This window comes from Eriocheir sinensis, chromosome 30, assembly GCF_024679095.1.
Source record: "Eriocheir sinensis breed Jianghai 21 chromosome 30, ASM2467909v1, whole genome shotgun sequence".
NCBI lineage: Eukaryota > Metazoa > Arthropoda > Malacostraca > Decapoda > Varunidae > Eriocheir > Eriocheir sinensis.
Window position 1 is genome coordinate 16,272,182 of NC_066538.1, and position 22,010 is coordinate 16,294,191.

Below are 22,010 nucleotides of genomic sequence, written 5' to 3' on the forward strand. Positions count from 1 at the left end.
AAAAATCATCACTCACACAATCCCTTTCACGATATATATCAAAGCATCCGTGATCAGTTTATGTATCGTCTATTTTGGGGGGTTGAATGAAGCCACCCAGTCTTGCTATATGTGTTAAGTTCTGTTGAGGTACTTTTGCTTCACTTCAGTTTTTTTTAGCTTATTTTGCTTCCCTTCAGTTAATTTTATGGTTAATTTTGCTTCACTTTAGTTCATTTTCCTTCACTTATGTTCACTTCAGTTAGTTTTGCTTCACTTCAGTTAATTTTGCTTTACTTCAGTTCTCATTTATAAAAAAAGTAATCTCAGCAGCCCCTCAAAATTATGCCTTGCTATACAGTTGTACTCCGTTGTTAATCATCTTTTTCACATACTCTCATATTATCAGACTTTATTTTTTCTTTATTCTCAACCAATACATTTCCTCCTCCACCTTCTTCCCATGGTAGTTATCTCACCCTGAGGGAATGCCCCAGTCAACCATGATATGCAGTTGTAACTTCTTTCTTTTTAATCTTTTGTCTTGTTTTCTTCCCAGATTATTGCATACACTATCATTAATTTTCTTCTCTTTACTCTTCATTCTCAACTAACATTTATCTTCCTCCTCCCGCAGCCCCCATCACCGCCATGCCTCGCCTTGGCCTCGGCTACGACATGGATCAGTTTCTGGACCACTGCCGCATGACCAAGCCTCCGTATGAGTGCCCCCACGCCTCCTGCGGCAAGGTGTACCGCAGCCTGGCCGGGATACAGCACCACATGACCACCTTCGACCATGAGAACCCACCACCCAGCGTTGTTACCCCTAAGTCTGGTGAGTTGCCCGAGTGATTGTTTACCGTAGTGATAGTAAAGAGGCCATTGGAGTGCCTTTTCTATGTTCGTCTTTCTCGAGGTTGTCATGTTGATTGTTTAAAGTGTTGACATAAAGGCTACAGATTACACTTTTGGGCAGGCTATGATAATCTTCTCTCCCTCTTCTGTCTCTATAATGTCCCTATTTTTCCATATGGGGTTGGATGGGCAGGCTGTGATAATGATGAAAACAATAAAACTAATAAAAAAATAATTAATGAAAACATGTAAAAAAGTGGTAAAAGAAAGGAGTATAGTTGTGAAAATATGCAAAAAAAAAAAAAGTGGAAAAAAAGTGAAAAACAATTAAAGAAAGTTACCGTAAAACACAGTGAATGAAGGTTGTGGAAGTTGAGGGTTGGTGTTACGTGTTCACTCCCCTCCCCCTATACTAACCTGATAACCTTGTGTCTGTTCAGCGCGCAAGAAGAACATGAAGCGTCCGCCGTCCCCGCTGGCCAACCAAGACCCAGAGCCGCCCTCGGTGCCCTACTCCCACGACATGAAGACAGTGGAGTTTGAGGTGGACGGCAAGCTGACACGCCTCTCTGTGTACGACCCCATTGAGATCCTGTCCAAGGTATGTCAGAGGTTAAACTTTTAGGCCCGTATTCTCAAACGTTTTGGGACACACACACACACACACACACACACACACACACACACACACACACATTTTTTTTAAGCTAAGGAGGCAGTTCAAGGGCAAAAAAAATAAAGGACAGTAACAAAAAGCCTGCTAGATTCTTCTCCAACAAAAGAAAAACAAGGCTATTACAGAGGTTATTAGTGTTTCCAGGGGTAGTGTTTGAAAAGACTTTGGTAGAGGTTGTGTTAGTATTTCCATAGGTAATTTTATGAGTCTAGTGAAAGTTTGACAAGGCTTTGGTAGAGGTTGTGTTAGTATTTCCATAGGTAATTTTATGAGTCTAGTGATAGTTTGACAAGGCTTCTGCACCATGAATGTGAAAAATACTTGTGAGAACCCAACCAATCTCCTCTGTAGCCTTCGGAAATAGTTGTTGTGAGGCAAAAGCATCAGAGAATACGAGCCTTAGTTAAATGGACTTCAGATTAATGGACTTTTGCTCTATTTCTATCCATACAGTTGACAATTGAGAAAAAAATAAAACAAAATTCACATAATGATTTTTCCATATATTTACACTGAAGGAAAAGAGTATAGCAGATGTCAATGCAGGCAAAATATTGATGAATTCTATGATAGCAGCAAAGAATTCACTATGTTAGGGCAGCCAAGTTTGATTGAAAAAAAAAAATTCTTATATGCAACATCGCTTGGCAACACACACCGTCGAGAACCATGAGTACTTACATACATCATTTCCTTACACTTACTTACACACCTTATATCTTACACCATATATTACCTCACACCATTTCTTATCTTGCACCGTTTTTTTACTGTCATTACCAGCTTATCAAACTCAGCACATTATATTTTCCTGTTTCCGATCATAACTATTGCCCCAAAAACATCAATAATTATAATCAACTGTTTGCATGATAATTTTAATTGAACACCACAATTTGCCTTGGTACAACAGTTTAGGGTTTGAAACTGACAAATGCAATGTTCTGAGTAAAATAATATAGGGACACTGGTACCTTACATCATTTCTCATCAAAATCATAAACAATAGCGCCCTACCTTCAACCCTAAATACTTACCCCCCGTCCCTTTCCCACGCCTTCAATCCTAACGAAGCCAACACCACGACACCCACAGGAAGATTACGAAGCCTCCATGCCGCCCGTTGTGGATGAGCCGCCCCCACAGGAACAGGCCCGCACCCCCTCCATCAAGCCCCTACCCAAGACCACTGCTGGCAAGACACCTCCCCCTGCCAAGACCCAGCCCACTAAAGCCCAGCCCACAAAAACCCAGCCCGCTAAAGCCCAAACACCCAAGACCCAGCCCACTAAAACGCCTCCTTCTAAACCGCCATCCACCAAGAGTTCATCCACCAAAAGCTCATCCACTAAGACATCCGCTGCCGCCACTACGACCACCACCGCCACCACCACCACGTCCTCGTCCACCACATCCACGTCTTCGTCTTCCTCCACTTCGTCATCATCGTCGTCGTCATCCACTTCGTCCACGTCATCCGCTTCATCTGCCTCATCCTCCTCAGCGTCACCCAGCACTCCCCTGCCCAAGACTCCGGCGCAGAAGACTCCTAAGGTAATGGTTGAATGTTTAGGGGGATAGTTGAAAGGGTGAAAAAGTGGATGGTTGAATGTTTGGGTGAATTGTTGAAAGTTTTTGCAATTGGTCAAATGTCTAACCTAATCCAAGACAACCCAATCTAACCTAACCTAACCAAAACTGACACATCTCGACCCAATTCATGCCAACCTAACCTAACATTACCTAACTTGCACTAACGCATCTCAAACTCATCCATGCCAGTCTAAACCAACCTCACCATACTTACGATAACCTAACATTTCAATCCAACTCATTTCTGTTTAACCTAACCTAACATTACCTCACCTCACCTAACCTGTCCATAACTCCCCTCACACCCTAAAACTAACCATACTTACATACATATTTACCTAACATTTCAATCCAACCCATTTCTGTTTAACCTAACCTAACATTGCCTCACCTAACCTAACTACATGCCATCACAACCTCCCTTCTCACCTCCCTTCCTTCATCACTCAGGGCCGGAGCAATGACAAGGACCGAGGGATTGACGTGCAGCGCTACACCATCGAGGAGAAGAAGACCAACAAGCTCCCCGAGGCGTCCTTCAGGATCATCGAGGACTACTACAAGAACCTGCCCGATGCCCCGCCGCAGCCCTCCAACTACCACAGGTCTGGGGTGGTTGTTGTTGTGGCGGAAGTGTCTTGCTTTTTGTTTTCCGTTTGTCTTGTGTTTGCCGTTCTGCTTACTTGGTTCTTGCCTCCCCCCCCCCCCAGAGGACACGGATCAAGGGCAATAAAAAGAGTACACACACAAAAAAATCCCGCTACTCGCCGCTCCTATAAAAGATAAAAGTAAAGAGTAGCCAAAAGAGAGGTCAATTTTGGGTGGAGAGGCGTCTTGATACACTCTTCTACTTCATTATTATTGTGGTCTTTTATTTATATTGTTTGTGATTTGTATAGATGCAGTGAATGAGCCTCTTGTCTGTCTTTTCTGTTAATTTATTGCAGTTATCTATAATTACTACACAGGCAAGCTCCATTATCCCATGAAAGTAGAGGCTATTTATGAACTTAAGTAAACTGATAAGAACCTAACCTATCTAGAAACGAAATAACACACAGACACACACACTAAATATATAAATAAATGAAAATACAAATAAACAGATAAATAAAAATAAATACATACATACATAAATAAAAATTAAATAAGATGAGAGAATGAATAAAAAGAAAAGATAAATGAATAAAAATAACAACTCTATCCTAACCTAACCTAACCTAGCCCATCTCAACCTTCACTAACCTACCCTAACCCAGCCCATCCAAACCTTCCCTAACCTAACTAACCTCCCCTTCCCTGCAGGTTCATTGAGAAGAGTCTGGAGGAGCTGGACGAGGAGGTGGAGTACGACATGGACGAGGAGGACCGGGCGTGGCTGCAGCTGATGAATGAGAAGCGCTCAGTGGACGGCATCCCGGCGGTGGAGATGGAGAACTTTGAACTACTTATGGACCGCCTGGAGAAGGAGTCGTTCTTTCAGGTGAGAGGACGGGCATGACCTGTGATGTGGTGTTTTTCTTGTTTTCTTTTTTAATATTTCTTCTTTTTCTTTAATTCTCTTCTAATTTTACACAAGTTTTCTTTTTTTTTTTTTTTTTTTTTTTTCCTTAACTTTTTTTTACATATGGAGGGAAAAAAAAAAAAGAGGAAACAGGGCCCACTGCTCGTGCAAATGGTGTTCAATTAAAGTATTTGAAATAGAGAGGCCAGAGTCATATGGAGTGGTGTCTTGATACTCCTTGATGTTTGCTCAGTGTTTTTTATTGTTTCGAAAAGTTTAGGTTCAAGGTACAGGTGTCAGAGGAAGAAGGGAAGGGGAGTTAACTTACCATATTAGTCTCCATGTGAGTCAGACAACAGTGCAAGGTGACTTAATAATTTCTCTCATCCCTCGACAGGCTCAGTGCTCAGGGCGTGACTCTGGCGTGCCGATCGACGAAGATGCCGTGTGCTGCATCTGCATGGACGGCGAGTGCCAGAACAGCAACGTGATCCTCTTCTGTGATATGTGCAACCTGGCTGTGCATCAGGTGTGTGTGGGTGTGTCGTGTGTGGGTGTTGTGTTGTCTTGTGAGGATGTGGATGGGTGTGTGTTTTTTTATTTTATTTATTTTTTATTTTTTTATTTTTTTTTAAGTAAAGTAAGCAGCTCAAGGACAAAATAAGTGAAAAGAAAAAAGCCCGCTAAACGTTGCTTGGTGGGGGAGTGTGTCTGTGTGTTTCTAGACAGATCTTGCAGTAAATCAGGACATAAAGAACATAGTTTGTGCTCCTGCTTCAAGACAGTATTTAAAGTCAAACATTTGGTACACACAATTATTCCTCAAATTATAATGAAAGAATATCAAAGAAAATCTGTCTCGGCTCAAATACTACTTGCGTGTACAACATTTACTTAGAAAAATAACAATACAGAAAAATAACAACATTGCAACAAAAAATTATAAGAAAAGTAACATCATAATCTCTTCCAATCCCACCCCAGGAGTGCTACGGAGTGCCATACATCCCCGAGGGCCAGTGGCTGTGTCGCCGGTGCCTGCAGTCCCCCTCCCGGGCCGTGGACTGTGCGCTGTGTCCCAACAAGGGCGGCGCCTTCAAGCAGACCGACGACAGCCGCTGGGCCCACGTCGTGTGTGCCATGTGGATACCTGAAGTGTGCTTTGCCAACACTGTGAGTATGGGTGTGGGTGTTGTTGTGAGTTAGTGTGAGTATGGGTGTGGGTGTTGCTGTGAGTATGGGTGTGGGTGTTGTTGTGAGTTAGTGTGAGTATGGGTGTGGGTGTTGCTGTGAGTATGGGTGTGGGTGTTGTTGTGAGTTAGTGTGAGTATGGGTGTGGGTGTTGCTGTGAGTATGGGTGTGGGTGTTGTTGTGAGTTAGTGTGGGTGTGGGTGTTGCTGTGAGTATGGGTGTGGGTGTTGTTGTGAGTTAGTGTGAGTATGGGTGTGGGTGTTGCTGTGAGTATGGGTGTGGGTGCTGCTGTGAGTTAGTGTGTATGAACCAGGGGTGTGGAGTTGGAGTGGAGTTGGTAAAAATACCCCGGACTCCGACTCCTTAACGTAATCATTTATCGTGTAATGTAGTTGTGAAGTTTTTTGATTATACATTATCTAGATGTTGTCTATATAGAGTGCATGTAATTAGGATGTAAATACATGTAAGAAAAAGGACCTCAAGAGAGTCTATCACGCTACAGGCAGCATCTAAAAAAAAAAAATAAATAAATAAAAAAAAAATAAAAAAAGATTTGCAATAGAGGGAGTCGGAGTCGGTGTCGCAACTTTAAAATTTCCCGGAGTCGGAGTCGGAAAATTTTAACTCCGACTCCACACCCCTGGTATGGATCTAATGACCTCACCTCAAACCCTTCCTCTCCTCCTCCTCCTCCTGTTTTTTTTTACTTCTTTGTTATTATTACTATCATCATCCTTCACATTATTATTTCTGTGTGTGTGTGTTGGGTTGTGATGTTGACATTTTTCTTGTTTTCTGATGATGGTGGTGAGCTTATGTATGATGTTATGATCTTGAAATATTTGTAGGAATGAAGTTTATATTCAGGTACTAGTTCATCCTGAAGAGTGTTATATAGAGTCATGACATCAGTGTTATTGTTTTGCTACCAATAAGTGTATCTAAGGGAAAAATTGTATGTGACTCCTCTCTGGCGGCAGGTCTTCCTGGAGCCCATTGACAGCATCGGCAACATCCCGCCGGCGCGCTGGAAGCTGACCTGCTACATCTGCAAGCAGCGCGGGGTGGGCGCCTGCATCCAGTGCAATAAGGTCAACTGCTACACTGGTGAGTCAATGGAGAGAGAGAGAGAGAGAGATTTAAAGAAAGAAAGGGAAGGTAAAAGTAATAGTAGTAGTAGTAGTAGAAACCCTGCAATACACCCCCTAGCAGAGCTGTGATCCCCCATTGGGCCCTTCCTAAAGGAGTAAAACACACTCATAGGCAGCCTAGACCTTCTTTCCAAAGTGAGTCGTGTTATATATCAAGGCACCAGCTGTCAACCCTTCCCACCACCTCTTGAGTCCGTCACCTTCCTGTCACGAGGGGGCCAGGAAAGGCACACAGGGAATTGGGGCTTTTGGGAAAAATGTTGCACTCAAAGGGTTAATACCGTATCTATTTAATGTAAATTTTTGCTATAATTCTACAAGGCCAAGTATGCAGTCTGCCTTGTTGGTCAAAGCTTAATTGGGAAATGGCTTAAGGTGGACATAATCCCCCTCTGCCAGTCAACTTTTGTAGATGAAAACCATATGTCTGTCCACTGTCAAGTGTTTGTATTTACTCAATATTCTGTAATCATTTGCTGGAGTTTCTTTGTGCTGCTTTGACTGAAATGATCTCCAGTTAGTGATTTTTCTGCCCCTGGTTAGTGTACCTCAGAGGCTGATACAAGTTTCTCTTCAATATTTTCCATACTTCCATACTCCTGCTGTATAACTATGACTTGACCCAGTGTTTCTGCCTATAGTAATTTTCCTTTTCCTCAGATATATAGAATTTTATATATATGAACAGCCATGTGGTGGTGTGAGTAAGTTTAGTTAATACTTTCTTATCTAGTCTATTTAGCATGAATGAAGAATATAAAGCTAGACATTTGATAACTTTTCCACACCCTCATTGACTCTTTACATGCACTAACTCCCTCCACCCCCGCAGCCTTCCATGTCACGTGTGCGCAGCAGGCCGGACTACACATGAAGATCGATGCCGTGCGGGAGACCAGCGCCAACGGAACTTCAGTCACCGTGCGGAAGGCGGCGTACTGCGACATGCACACACCGGCCGACTCAGACGCGGTATGTACCTGTGTGTGTGTGTGTGTGTGTGTGAGTGAGTGTGTATGTATGTTAGTGTGTGTGGATTAGTACATACTTTTTCCCGTTTCAACTCTCAACCATTCCGAGTCTTTGTCCTCACACCTCCTCTGCTTAGCTCACCAAACTGTATTGTCGCTGTTCTGTCCTGCACTGCTGAAAGGCTGTTGCTGTCCGCTGTATTGTGCCTCCTCTGTTTTCACATATCTTTGAGGAATTTGAAATGAATGGTAAATGTGTGTGTGTGTGTGTGTGTGTGCGCTTGTGTGTGTGTGTGTGTGTGTGTGTGTTGACTCGTATTCTATCATGAAGGGGAAAAGATTAGCAGACTGTGTTGTTGCTGGAGAGTGTTCAGTTCTATTTGGGTCTAACATTGTGACACCATTATGAGGGAAGACTAAGCAGAGTAAGAGCATTGTGAAGGCTGTGGTGAGCCATGATATCTGTGGTGAAGTGTGGCAGGCTCTGATGGTCTGGCGGAGGTGATAGACTACGTATAGTTAACTAGTTGAATAGTGGTAAACTCTGATGGAGTGATGAATATGGTCAGCTGTTGTGGCCTGTGGTGGACTTATGGTTTGAATTTTTGATCCTACGTTTTAGCCTATGGCAGGGGTAGGGTTTCTTGGTAGGCCTGGTGGTCAGCCCCTCCCCTTTATGGTGCTGGGAAGTATTTTACAGTGGTGCGATTTTGCTGGGCTCATGTTGTTCCCCAGCACTCATTTTTTATTCTCTATAGTGAATTAATCTAGAGGAAGTTGATAGGTGGTCTTCAGAACAACGTGAGGGTAGTCTTAGGCCACTCATCGATAATGGGCGGGACTCAAACCCAGGCTCTCCAGGACACTACTCCCCCAAGCTGACCACTCATCCACTGCCTCCCTGTGGTTAACTGTAATAGGCTTAGGTGTCATACATTTGGGCTGTATGTCTGTGTGTTGAGTTAGCAGAACCTGTGGAGATGTGCAGTGCTTAAGGCTTCACTGGTAGGCTGTGGTGAGCTGTGATGATGCTGGTAGACTGGTGGGCTGTGGTGGATTTTGTAGGCAGAGGTTACTTGTGATAAATATTGGTAGGCTGTGATGGGCTGTGGTAGACTGTGGTGTTGGGTGAGGAGGTTTCATGAGTTTTGGTGACCTGCTTTGGACTGGTAAGGTAAGAAAGTTCTGTGGTCTGTACTGGGCTGTGGCGGCTCTGATGAGTCATAACAATCCTGAGTGGTCTGTTCCGCCTGGTAGAGGGCCTGGTGGTGTCTTACTGGTGTGTGGTGGGCTGTGGTGCACTACAACACTGTGCTGGGGAGGGGCCGGGACACCCTGCTCTCCTGCTTCCTGTCAATAACACGCTTAGGGATCAGTAACACCAGAACCTTTAACAGAGTCCACTGAGACGAGGCAATGTAGTCACTTGTTTGTGCACTGAACCACACCGTTGTCTGGCGGGGTCATTAGTCTCCACATTGGGCTGGAGTCAAAAGCACATATATTTTTCCTTAATGTTAACTTAAAAGGATGACCACACGACATCCACTGAAATACTTTTTTTACCATAATATTCCCTTTCTAGTTCAGTGTCCCAAATGCAACTAATTCAACAATATAAATCATAATCTTGAAGGACTCAACCTGTAGATAAATCATTTCCACATTAAACCTTCCTTTTTTGGCTTTATGTTAAATGCAACTAACTTGAATTCACTGTGTCATAACTGGACTTGGTGTTAAATTTGTGGATTAACCGAGTGTGTGGCTATGATCTAAATGATTAATGAAACCATAACATCACTAAACCAACTTGAATTGACGACGTGGCTGTGACCTAATCCCCTATCTGTCGCTGTTCCGCCGCGCTGAGTTTCTCGTGTTACTGACGCCTCGCCGCTGCCTGGCACTCACAGACGCAAGTGCTAGACTGTTATGTTAGATCACTCAGACGGAAGCAAACCCAATACTTCCCAGTCAAGAAAAAGATCATTATGTTTACCAGCTATTGGCTCTTCTTGACCTGATGGAAGAATAAATTTTTTTAACTAAATGAAGAAAAGGATAAAGGTTAAAAGTTGTTTTGAGTGTTATATAGAGAATAAATTTTTTGGATTATATAAGATTTGTAGCTGGTATTTTTACATGGAAGCAAACCATACAAAGGTAATATCCAGTAATTTTAAATGTGTACACGGCAATCTTGGTTAACCAACATTTCCTTTATTTTGAGTTGGGATGTGCAATGCCAGAAAAGCACCTTACAAACAACATAAAGGACAAACAACATGCTGGAGTGAGTGGAAGAGTGTTAGGAGAAACATTTTTTTGCGTTGGATCAGTAATGTCAGCGTGTAGTGGTGAGTATACAAATATATGTGTGTGTGCCATACCTGGAGCTGGACTGCTCTAAGGTAGATGGCTACACACACACACACACACATGCACACGTGTAGCCCCTGTTCACCTAGCAGTGAGTAGGTACACGACGTAAGGCAAGGAGTTGTGACCTCGTTGTCGCAGTGTGTTGTGTGTGAGTGGTCTCAGTCCTACCCAAAGATCGGTACTATGAGCTCTGTGCTCTTCCGTACGGGAATGGCTGGCTGTCTTGAGAGAGACCCGCAGCAGACCAAGAGGTGAATTACACACACACACATACCCACATACCCACACACACACACACGTCACTGAGCTCTGAGCTCCTTCTGTAGGGGAACGGCTGGCTGTCTCAAGAGAGACCCGCAGCAGACCAAGAGGTGAATTACACACACAAACACAAATGCTACTCTCTTCTACATGTGTTCACTATTACTGATTCATGTGTTTAGTTATTACCCTGACTGTTGGTTAACTGAGGTTCTGGTGTACACTCTTACCATACAAAAACCAAAGTATTTGTAGAGAGTACTTAATAAGGAAAGTTTGCCCATATCTATAATGATATTGCCTTTAAGTAGAAGTAAGATACAAGAACAAATTTTACTATAATTTAGTAACATTGGCTATGAATAAAGTAAACTAAAAAGACAGATTGATCCATGAGTGTAATGCCAATGGCTTTGAGTAAAAGTAAATCAATACAATCAATAATTGGACATTAACTCCCACTATTGTCCTTGAGTAACAGTAACAATGGTTTAACACTAATAGTAATGCAATAGTCATGACCCTAGTCTAGCATTTACAGTCAAGCACACTTACTGGCGGTGACCGTGCTTGCCTCCGCTTTCGCTGTGTTGAACGTGTCGTGTTGAGGGGCCAGTCTGTCTTCACTTTGCAGCGTCCCCAGCTTGACGAGATCATGGACTCGGCCAAGAAGGCGGCGGCCAAGGCGGCGTCCAGGCAGAAGATGAAGAAGGCGCGTAAGATCCTGGCCGAGAAGCGGTCCGCGGCGCCTATCGTGTCCGTGCCGACCATCCCTGCTGACCGGTAAGTGTGCTGGGGGAGGGAGGCATTGGGGTTGAGGAAAGGGTGATATGGTAGACAATTTTTCTTACTCTACAATGTCTTAATGGGGGAAGAAGAAGAGGAAAAAGGAGAGAATGTGGAAGGTAAAATGTTAGAAATGGAGGGGAAAAAATTAGTGGTGATTGTCAATAGGGCTTTGGAGGGGGAGGAAAGAGGAGAGAAGGGTTGGATTTTGGGTGGAGGGAAGAGAAAGGAGGGTAGGGGGGAAGGGTGACAGGTGTTAGAAATGGTGTCCTAAGATTGGAGAAGTTATAAATGAAAAATAGAATAAGTTGTGGGTGTGATGTGGTTTAGTGAGTGAAGGAAGAGTTGGAGGGAAGGGTCGGTGTGGTGGCAGGGGTTCAATATAGAGGGAACAAACAAGAAAAGGAGGATGGGAGGCAAATGGTAGAAATGGAGCTGTACTGGGAGGGAAAAATTATGAAGGAAAATGGCAACACTTTTCATTGTTGATATGCTTGTCTGTATTTTTTTCACTAAGAAGTAATGCAATATGTTGACCATAATTACTTTTTTCAGTTAGGTTCATTGTTCCAATTTTGTGAAGTTCTATTTTGCGATCCTCACTTTCGATCAAATTCTTGCAAAATTGGAGGCAGTACTGTATGTTGAAATGCATTAGTGATTGATAACACTAAGGGTGAGTGTGTAACGTGCGGCGCCGAGCTTCTTCACTCAAAACCTCTACATGTCGTGTCTTTATGAACACAAGTTATTGATCATCAGCCTTCTGGTGGTGGACATGGAAAGGAATGAAGGGATCACAACTTGGTGAACTAACTCGGGGTTCATTGAGTGGTGTGGTGAGAAACTTTGGCTGGTGGTGGTGATGATGGCAGGGTTTGTGATGAAGGCGCCCAGTGCAGACTTACCCTACGCCATCTCTCCTCCACCAACTTCCCTCATAAGATCTAACTCCAGCACAAGTTCCTGTTTTGTGAAGTCTCCCTCCCGGTACTATTGAAAATATAAACATAACAATATATTCATGATGCTACTGTGTTATCAGATGCCTCAATATGCCCACAAAACAGAATATATTGAGGGCTCCAGTACCAGTTAATGTTTTCCTATTGTTTCAACGATTTGTATTTGGCGAATTTGAATACGCCGGGCTTTTTCTGGCACCAGTTAGTCGCCAAATGTGAGACTTTCCCACCGTAATTGACTTGATCACCCCTTGTACATTAATCATCTCATATGAGGTGGATAGTATGAGGCAAATTGGTGTGGGAGAGTTTGCTATGGGGTGACTTGAGCAGTTTTTGAAGGCTGGAGCTGGGTGGTGGGTGATGAAGGGAGGTGGTGGGTGTTGATGGGGTGGGTGGATTATGTGGAGGTTGGGGAGGTAAATGTGTGCAGGGGAAAAGGTGGATGGAGGTGGAGTTGAAGTGGTGGTTGGTAAGGTGGGAGCGAGGGGCCAAGGAGGGACCTGCTATCACACTACAAGGAACAGGAAGCACCCAGGCCCAGGGGCGTCCAAGGAGCCTCTAAGTTAGTAGCCCTTGCCACCCCTGCCTTTGTTACTTGCATTAGAGGTCCATGTTTTATAGCGCTAGTGACTAATAATGATAGTGAAGCATTAGTGTTAGTTCCTGCTTTAAAATGTGGGAAATGGCTGATATGTACTTGATTTTTTTAAACGTTGTATTAGTCTTCATCAACAACTATGTGGCTGATATGTCCTTTTGACCTGTTTTTCAAAGTGTGGTTAGTTGGTTTTGTTGATTTTTTTATATCACTCTTTATGACTGAGTTCGTAATATGCCAACTTTGTGAAAACCCAACACTTCAAAATAACTCCGTCCCCAAAGTGAAATTAACCCAGTAGCAGCGGGGATCATGTTTCTTAATGGTCCCTCTAAGCGAGAAAAATGAGAAAAAATCATCACTCACACAAACCATTTCATAATATATATCAAAGCATTTGTGATCAGTTTATGCATCATCTATTTTGGGGGGTTTATATCATGGCACAAATTTGGCCCGTCGCTGCTACACGGTAAAGCCACAAATTTGGCCCGTCGCTGCTACACGGTAAAGCCACAAATTTGGCCCGTCGCTGCTACCGGGTTAAATAGCCAAACTAACCACTAAACTGTTGAGAATACTAATACAACATTTGAAAAACATCTTTGTGTGTAAATGATAATTCTTAGCAAGTGTCAGGATCACACTTGAGACTGTTTTGGGCAGAAATTTGACAGGAGGGTGCTAATAACCCAAGACTTCCTGCCTCAGCTGCCACATGAGGAGAGAGAGAGAGGGTTGACAGCCATTTCCTCGCACAAAGAGCCCCTTGGTCCCTGGAGTCTGCCTGCACAGCCTGGTCACAGCGCATGGATGTGTGTTAACCCGTCACACGCATGTCGTGCCACTCTGCTACATGTCCCGGGCAGACCCACCCACACTGTATTCCAAAGATCTGTGCTCTGTGCCGCGCCGGCCAAAGACAGCCCCTCATGTCATTGTTTTACTGTATTGGAGGTGATTTTAACTATTATTGGTAATCTGAAACCTTTACCAGAATATAGTATGAGTTTTGGTTTGGTTGTAATGGTTACGAGTCAATGTTTCCCCGCTATATAAAAGACTTGGAAGGCAAAGTATAACAGTAATGAGTTTACAGTCCATAACTTTGTGCCAGCTGTGCCAGATTCTGATTTGTCTTTATAAGTGCTGCAGCCTAGTTGAGTGGCACAGCGATCTCACTGCTGGAAAGTGTTGGGTGTCTTTGCCCCGATGTGTCAAACAGAGCACAGTGGAGGCAAGGCTAGGGCATGAGGTGTTCACTTTTGTGCAGGGCGCGGGTGAGGTTGAATCGGCAAAGAAGATTATACAGATTCTTTAGGACAGTTTTAAGGAACACCTCATGTTAAGTCTTTGTTAAATTACTTCATTTACATTTGGACATAATTTTCTGCATTGCTACAATAGATAAATAACCTTCCCGGCTGGTGGCTCATTACAAATTAAATCTCTTTGTAAAAATACCTCATTCATCTTTGGATGCAACTTTCTGCATTGTTAGAATGGATAAAGAACACAGGCTATGGTTCGTCACTATCAGGTCAGTGTGTGCCTTCGTGCGACACAGTTGGAATACAGTCCTGTACTGATGTGGTCTGCCCCTCACAGCTTCATAGATTAGTCTTTTTATCCCATTTTTCAGGTATTTTCAGTCATCTTTTGTAAATATTTCTTGTTATTTTAAGTTTGCTTTTTAAAATTTATATCCATCATTGCTGCATTTTTATTTTTTTAATCTTACTCAACAATGTCCTTTTCACCGCCCCCTTGAAGATGGCATTGTTTGGCATTAACCTCTTTGTTTTGTCTCCTGCCGCACCCTCTGTCCTGTGTTGCGTGTCGTAGTCTCACCCCCTCCCTCTATTCTGGTGTTGTCAACTCTGTGCCCGTCATACCGTGTGAAAAGTAAGTGTGAGCGGCAACCTTTGTCCCTGCTGGAGAGTGAGAGAGTGACCTGGACTGGGAGTGTGATGTAGTGACCTTGATGCTGTCACGAGTAGCCTTGCCCAGACACTGTTCAGACGCACGGAGGCTTGGCTGGCTGTACAAAACTTGGCACCAACGTTGTAATGCAAATATCAGTACTGTGACTCAAAAGCAATTCTCGATATTTAGTAAATCAATATTTCTTTTATTTTCAACGTTTTAAAGTCAGTGATTCTCTCGCATATATTTTTCTTTGGTTTTCTTCATCCTTGAATGGTACTTTTGTTGTACAGTGATCAGTATTCCTTTTATTTTCAACATTCTTAAGTTAGTAATTGTCTCCCATATGTTTTGCCTTGTTTATTTACATTTTCAACACTTTTAAGTCAATAATTATCTTGCATATAATTTTCTTTAGCTTGTTAGTCCTTGAAATATAGTCTTTTAATTGTACAGTCACCCTTGTTGCCCACTCGGTGCTCTGAACACTGTCTGGCCCAGCTTGTAGTGAAGAAAACCCTTCAGTGCTTGGTGGACATGTCTCTTGGAAGGAACAATTTACTTACTGTTTTGTTGTCATTCATTCTCCACACACGTCAATGGGCTGTGTCGGCAGATACCACTCACTGTAGTCTGGTCTGCATGTGTAGTGTTGCTAGTGTAAGAGGCAATGCTTTGTAGGGATCACTAATATAGAGCAGCAACGCCTTTTAGTCCATCTGTGCCTCCTGTGTGGGGCTCTAAGAGGCTTTCGGGCCACTGCAGCCTTCCTGAGCATGGCATTGGAGGGCAGCAGTGGTCTCTCTCTATGTACTCACAAAGGCCTCTCTCTCTCTTCGTACCAGACTGAAGTGAAACCAAATTGTCGAGTCTGTTTTGGCGTTGGCTCCCGCGGGTCGATTTCTCCCCTCTGCTCTGCCACACAGTCCCAACACCTATTTTTTCCTCTCATATGTTACCTATAGCCTACATATGAGAGGAAGAGATAGGTGTTGGGACTGTGTGGCAGGGCAGAGGGGAGGAAAGGACCTGCGAGAACCTACGTCAGACTGGCCTCGGCATATTTGGAAGACTATAGTATTTGAGCTGTGGTGGAGCGGACCTTGTACAGCACCATTAGTTGTTATCATTCTGTTGCTTAATTCAGACACGTGTTGACAAGACAAGCTGTGAGAAACCAATCTATATCTATTGCTGATGCTCTGTTGTTTCTGGAAGCCTCCCATGCCAAGGAGTTTCCAATCCTCCTTTTTCATAACACTGACACCCCGTCCCACCCCTCTCCCTGTATTCCTCAGACCTATCAATCCACTCTACTGGTGTTCTCTCTGCCCTCTTCTTTTATTATCATGTACCCTCTTCACAAAGCCCATATTCTGCATTCTGTCACTCCTGTTTTCTTTTGCTACAGTTAGTGGGATTTATTTATTTATTTATTTATTTTTTTTCCCTTGAGCTGTATCTATAAAAAAATGTCCAGACCACCTCAACAAAATATGCTTAACCCATTCCACTGCTCATTCTCCTACATCACTCTTTTTGTTCTCCCATCCCTGCCACAGATATACACTCCTTCATTACTCCTGCCATCACATCTCATTAAACCACACGTCTGCCTCAAGTAACCTTACCCCGCTGCTGCACACCTCCCTGCCTCTTGTGACACTCGGCAAGGTTGACAACTATGCTTTTCCCTAATACCCTCTATCTCTAGTAATACCTTATTTTTTAGCCTAGCGTGCATCATTTAACTTTGTATTTTTGATTTTTTGTTTGAAGTTTTTTGAGTTTTTTATTTATTTATTTATTTTATATTATTTATTTTTATTTTTGTCTGTGTGCTTGACAAGTGTCCCTTCACCACTCCTCATCTGTAGTGTCCCGCTGCATGGCTTTTGGTATCCTGGTCAAGTTCGGGCCACTCGAGCATCGTTTCGTTATGCATTGTTTTTTTGAGTTTGCCATAATGTCTTGAGTTCCAGGTATGCAGATGAATGCAACTCCCATTAACTAATCGCCTGCAGAGTGAAACATCTCCTCTTTACATAACGCCCCACCACTGGTTTTGAATGGGGTGGGTAGACATTGTTGTTGGTACTCGGGGAAAATAGATTAACCAAGCTGTTGATGGACAAGTGTACCTCTTATATTGTCCGATGGCCTTGGCAGCTGTATGGCCGTAGAGGGAGGCGGGTCCTTAGCTGTATCCCACCACAGACTGTAGATAGAGAAGCTCAGACATTTAGGGCGTCAGGAGGAGAAGGGACTTAAGGGACAGAGTACATGTTCCCTAGTCTGCACCGGGAAAGGCAGGCTGCACATCGAAGGAAGAACAGGATAAAAGCTGCAAGGAAAAAAAAGTAACCCTCAGTACACCAAAAACAAGTTCACTTTTCTCTTGCAGCTTGTTTCTTGTTCTTCATGCAATATGTAGCCTGACTTTCCCAGTGCAAACTACAAAATAATCTCTGTTCCTTGTGCCCCTTCCCCTCTAGACACCTCACCTCTTGTTGTAAAAGTATGTGTGAGTGTGTGTGTGTGTGTGCGAGTACGGGAGTGGCGGAAAAGGATTGAACTTGAGGAGGCGGTTGTGTGTTGGTCTGGTGGTGCATGTGTAGAGTAAGAGGCAATTAACACCAGTAGGGATGAATAACAACGTTGGTATTGCCGTACGTAGTGTGACGCTGCTACTGGACATGCGCCTCCTCGTAATGCGTTGTGGGGTTACTCTTACTGTAGTGTTAAAGGATTAGGTTAAGGTGTATGACATGGATTAGGTTAAGTGATATGATACATTACACACACACACACATACATTCACACACACACACACACACACACACACACACACACACACCACCTTAGTTTGAGTTTAAAATAGTATAAGAATAACATTTAAAACTGAATATATGAATGTATCTTGTATTTTGTCGTTATATAATTTGACATAACTTTTCAGGCACTTGACTCATATATACACAGTTCATTCAGTTTAATTTCCATTCTTATCAAACATTACTAATTACCTTTCTTGCCATTAAAATCATATAGAAGCTTCACTTAATCCCTGCCTTGGTGACTGGTTCGCCTGACGCCTGATTTTCTAAACGTCTCATTAGTCTTCGGCATCAACAATGTGGCTGATTGGACTCATGTTTAAGCTGTTTTTCAAGGCGTGATCAGTTGGTTTTGTTCATTTTCTAATTTAACTTTTTACGATGAAGTTTCAAAGACGCGGTTAGTTGCTTTTTGCTAATGTTTATCTATTTTTCAAGGCGTGATCAGCTGGTCTTGTTCATTTTTATATATCACTTTTTACGCTGGAGCTTCAATGTTTACCTGTTTTTCAAGACGTAATCAGTTGGTCTTTCTCCTTTTTTAATTTAACTTTTTATGATGGAGTTTCAAAGACATGGTTAGTTGTTTATTTTGTTAGTCTTTACCTGTTTTTCAAGGTGTGATCAGCTGGTTTTGTTAATTTTTTATATCACTTTTTACAATGGAGTTTTACTGTTTTCCAAGGCGTGATCAGTTGGTATGGAGTTTCAAATTTTGCTCCTTTATATATATAACTTTTTACAATGGAGTTTCAAAGGCACAGTTATTTGTTTTTTGTTAATCTTTTTATATCACTTACAACCGAGTGTAATACGTCAACTCAGCCATGAAAATCCAACACTTCTAATTAACTGTCCCAAAAATGAAATGTAAAAGCCAAACTAGCCTAATACGACATTTAAAGAATCTGGCGTAAGTCTCGGACACACCATAGAGTCCATCCATCACCATCATGCCTTGCCCTCTCCTGCCTCACCATTACTATCAGCATCCAGAAATTGGCTGCCCTGGTAAACATGCAGAAGCGATCTCAGTTCATGCACCGCCTCCTCGCCTACTGGACCCTGAAGAGACAGTCCCGCAATGGTGTCCCGCTGCTGCGTCGCCTCACCACCTCACACTCGCGGCGCAGCAACACCACGACGCGCCCGGCCGAGGAGAAGGCCGTCACCATCAAGGATAAGGAGCGCGTCATTAGTGTGAGTGTTGAGGTGTGTTGTTGGGCTTGTGTTCCTTGTTTCATTGTTGGTAGGAAGATAGGTTTGTGGGGGGGGGGGGGTTGCATTAGGTTAGGTTAGGTTAGGTATGGGTCATGAGTGAGGATGGTGTTGGGTTGGGTTGGGGTGGAGTGTGTAAGTTTTGTTATTCTTTGTTTTGTCGGCAAGGAGATAATGTCAGGTGTGGGAAGATTTTGCTTTGGGTTAGGTTAGGTTAGGTTAGGTTAGGTATGGGTCATGAGTGAGGACAGTGTTGGGTTGGGTTGGGGTGAAGTGTAGTTGTGTTAGTCTTTGTTTTGTCGGCAAGGAGATAATGTCAGGTGCGGGAAGATTTTGCTTTGGGTTAGGTTAGGTTAGGTTAGGTATGGGTCATGAGTGAGGATGGTGTTGGGTTGGGTTGGGGTGGAGTGTGTAAGTTGTGTTAGTCTTTGTTTTGTCGGCAAGGAGATAATGCCAAGTGTGGGCAGATTTTGCTTTGGGTTAGGTTAGGTTAGGTTAGGTATGGGTCATGAATGAGGACAGTGTTGGGTTATGTTGGGGTGGAGTGTGTAAGTTGTGTTAGTCTTTGTTTTGTCGGCAAGGAGATAATGTCAAGTGTGGGAAGATTTTGCTTTGGGTTAGGTTAGGTTAGGGAAGGGGTCTTGAGTGTGGACTATTTTAGGTTAGGTTAGGTCAGGTGTAGGTCATGGGTGTGGACTGTATTATCGGCAAGGAGATAGCTGTGAGTGTGTGGTATGATGGACTGGGTTAGGTTAAGTTAGATTTTGGGCAGGAGTGTTCCATCAAAGACAAGGAGTGTGTCATTAGTGTGAATGTTGGGAGCTGCTTGTGTGGAGTGTGCAAATTGTATTGTTCTCTGTTTCATTGATGGGGAAAAGATTGTTGTGTATTTTTGGTCAAGGGTTGCATTGTGTTGGGCTAGGTTAGGTCAGGTCAGGTTTGAAGTCATTGGTGTGGACTGTGTTGATGTGTTGTATTGGCAAGGGATGTTGTGTGTGTCTTGTCATGTTTTGGTAGCAGTGAGTGAGCTGAGTGTGTGATCTTGTGTGTGTGTGTGTGTGTGTGTGTTTGTTTTGGTTGGCGTGAGTGAGCTGAGTGTGTTATGTTTTGTGTTGTATGTGTTGTCCTGAGTGTGATCTTTTGTGTTTGTGTGTGTGTGTGTGTGTGTGTGTGTGTGTGTGTTATGGTTGGAGTGAGTGAGCAAAGTGTGTGATGTTATGTGTTGTATGTGTTATGTCCTGAGTGTGATCTTTTGTGTTTGTGTGTGTGTGTGTGTGTGTGTGTGTGTGTGTGTGTGTGTGTGTGTTATGGTTGGAGTGAGTGAGCTGAGTGTGTGATGTTTTGTTTTCCTTCTTCACTTTTTTGTCCGGCTATCATTATGTTCTTCGAGGGTTTAGCACATAACATTCTCCCTTGTGTGTGGGCAGGAGGCCGAGGGTCTGCGCGAGGAGATCAAATACTGGCAGCGGCTGAGGCAGGACCTGGAGCGGGCGCGCCTCCTCTGTGAGCTCATCAGGAAGAGGGAGAAGACCAAGAGGGAGCTCGTCAAGGCGTAAGTACCTCCATTCAGCAGTCTTTTCAATATTGTATGTGTATTTATTATTACCCACTATAGTCTTTCGATTTTAACTTGAGCCCTTGGGCGCGACTCATTCGTTGTCTTTCCCTCTAATCCCAAGCCATTCATAACACCATGCAGTCGTATTACGAATATATATATGTTCCATAAATAGATAACGTACAGACTAACAGTGAGACAGATTAACATGCGCAGGTCATCGCTAGATCTGTAAAGAATGGAGGTTTCCCCGGCCCAAGCTACAGGGCTCAAGTTAAAGTCGATGGACTATAGTACTTATATTTGTGGAGTCAGACTAACATTAGACCAACTCTTATTACGTGTACCACAACTAGGTAAATACCACTATAGCCACTGTACACCAAGTTGGTCCAGAAGCCTTGCCCTAACTCCAATTTCCTTTCATCCAACCAATCAGCTCCCATTGCTAAGCTATGGAAGAGGAGGCAGAGCTTTTGGGTCAGTTTAGTGTATGGTGACACACACACACACACATACACACACACACACACACACACACACACACACACACACACACACACACACAAACACACGGCCCAGTAGCTCAGTGGATAGAGCGTCTGCCTCACAACCAGAAGGACTGGGGTTCGATTCCCCTGCCGGGTGAAGATAAGTTGGGTTTATCTTTCACGTGTAGCCCCTGTTCACCTAGCAGTGAGTAGGTACGTGACGTCAGGCAAGGAGTTGTGACCTTGTTGTCGCGTTGTGTTGTGTGTGAGTGGTCTCAGTCTTACCCAAAGATCGGTACTACGAGCTCTGTGCTCTTCCGTAGGGGAACGGCTGGCTGTCTTGAGAGAGACCCGCAGCAGACCAAGAGGTGAATTACACACACACAGTAAGTAAATCGATAAACACACGCACATTAAGTAACCAGATAAGCACACACACACACAGGAAGCAACTAAACACACACACACACACACACACACACACACACACACACACACACACACACACACACACACATTAAGCCATCTCTATACTGCAGGAAAGCCGAGGAGAAGAAGGTCCAGCTTGCTCCCTTCGTCCACCTGTTGCTCCAGACCATCGACCAGATACAGGAGAAGGACCAGCAGATGATCTTCGCCGAGCCGGTGGACCTGGTGGAGGTGAGTGAGTCTGTGGCTGTGTGATGAACCACCTCGCCGCCTGTATCTGTGTTTCTCTCAGGATGTTTTTCTTCAACAATCTGGCTGTGATGTTTATAAGGCTATCGGTATTTGTTTACGTAAAGATCATATGTTGGTCTATGTATATTACTTTATTATACACATTTTATTGGTATTTGTTTATCTACCAACCTATTCATTGTAATTTATCTACCTGTGTTTATTTATTTGTCCCACTGTTGATTGCTATCCATTTGTTAGTATTTTTTCCTATCTCTAGTTATACCTCAGCTTACAAGCTTAACCTGGTAGCAGCGGGGATCATGTTTCTTAATGGTCCCTATAAGTGAGAAAAATGAGAAAAAATCATCACTCACACAAACCATTTGATAGTAT

General features: G+C 43.4%; 1 protein-coding gene across 17 annotated transcripts in view; it reads left to right on the top strand.

Annotated features, from left to right (window-relative positions):
* Positions 1-22,010, top strand: part of LOC127005652 (peregrin-like) — a 49,491-nt gene that overhangs the window by 4,801 nt on the left and 22,680 nt on the right. For 10 of the 17 annotated variants that reach the window (XM_050874715.1, XM_050874716.1, XM_050874726.1 and 7 more), the window contains exons 2-15: positions 617-817; positions 1,278-1,438; positions 2,588-3,067; positions 3,557-3,711; positions 4,412-4,589; positions 5,008-5,139; positions 5,595-5,783; positions 6,785-6,911; positions 7,788-7,927; positions 11,207-11,355; positions 14,770-14,829; positions 18,677-18,899; positions 20,333-20,457; positions 21,494-21,614. In XM_050874715.1, coding sequence (XP_050730672.1) covers positions 631-817; positions 1,278-1,438; positions 2,588-3,067; positions 3,557-3,711; positions 4,412-4,589; positions 5,008-5,139; positions 5,595-5,783; positions 6,785-6,911; positions 7,788-7,927; positions 11,207-11,355; positions 14,770-14,829; positions 18,677-18,899; positions 20,333-20,457; positions 21,494-21,614 — 2,427 coding nt within the window. In that variant the 5' untranslated portion in view covers positions 617-630. The remainder of the gene's footprint in view (positions 1-616; positions 818-1,277; positions 1,439-2,587; positions 3,068-3,556; positions 3,712-4,411; positions 4,590-5,007; positions 5,140-5,594; positions 5,784-6,784; positions 6,912-7,787; positions 7,928-11,206; positions 11,356-14,769; positions 14,830-18,676; positions 18,900-20,332; positions 20,458-21,493; positions 21,615-22,010) is intronic. The other 7 variants (XM_050874720.1, XM_050874719.1, XM_050874722.1 and 4 more) reach the window with 7 other exon arrangements.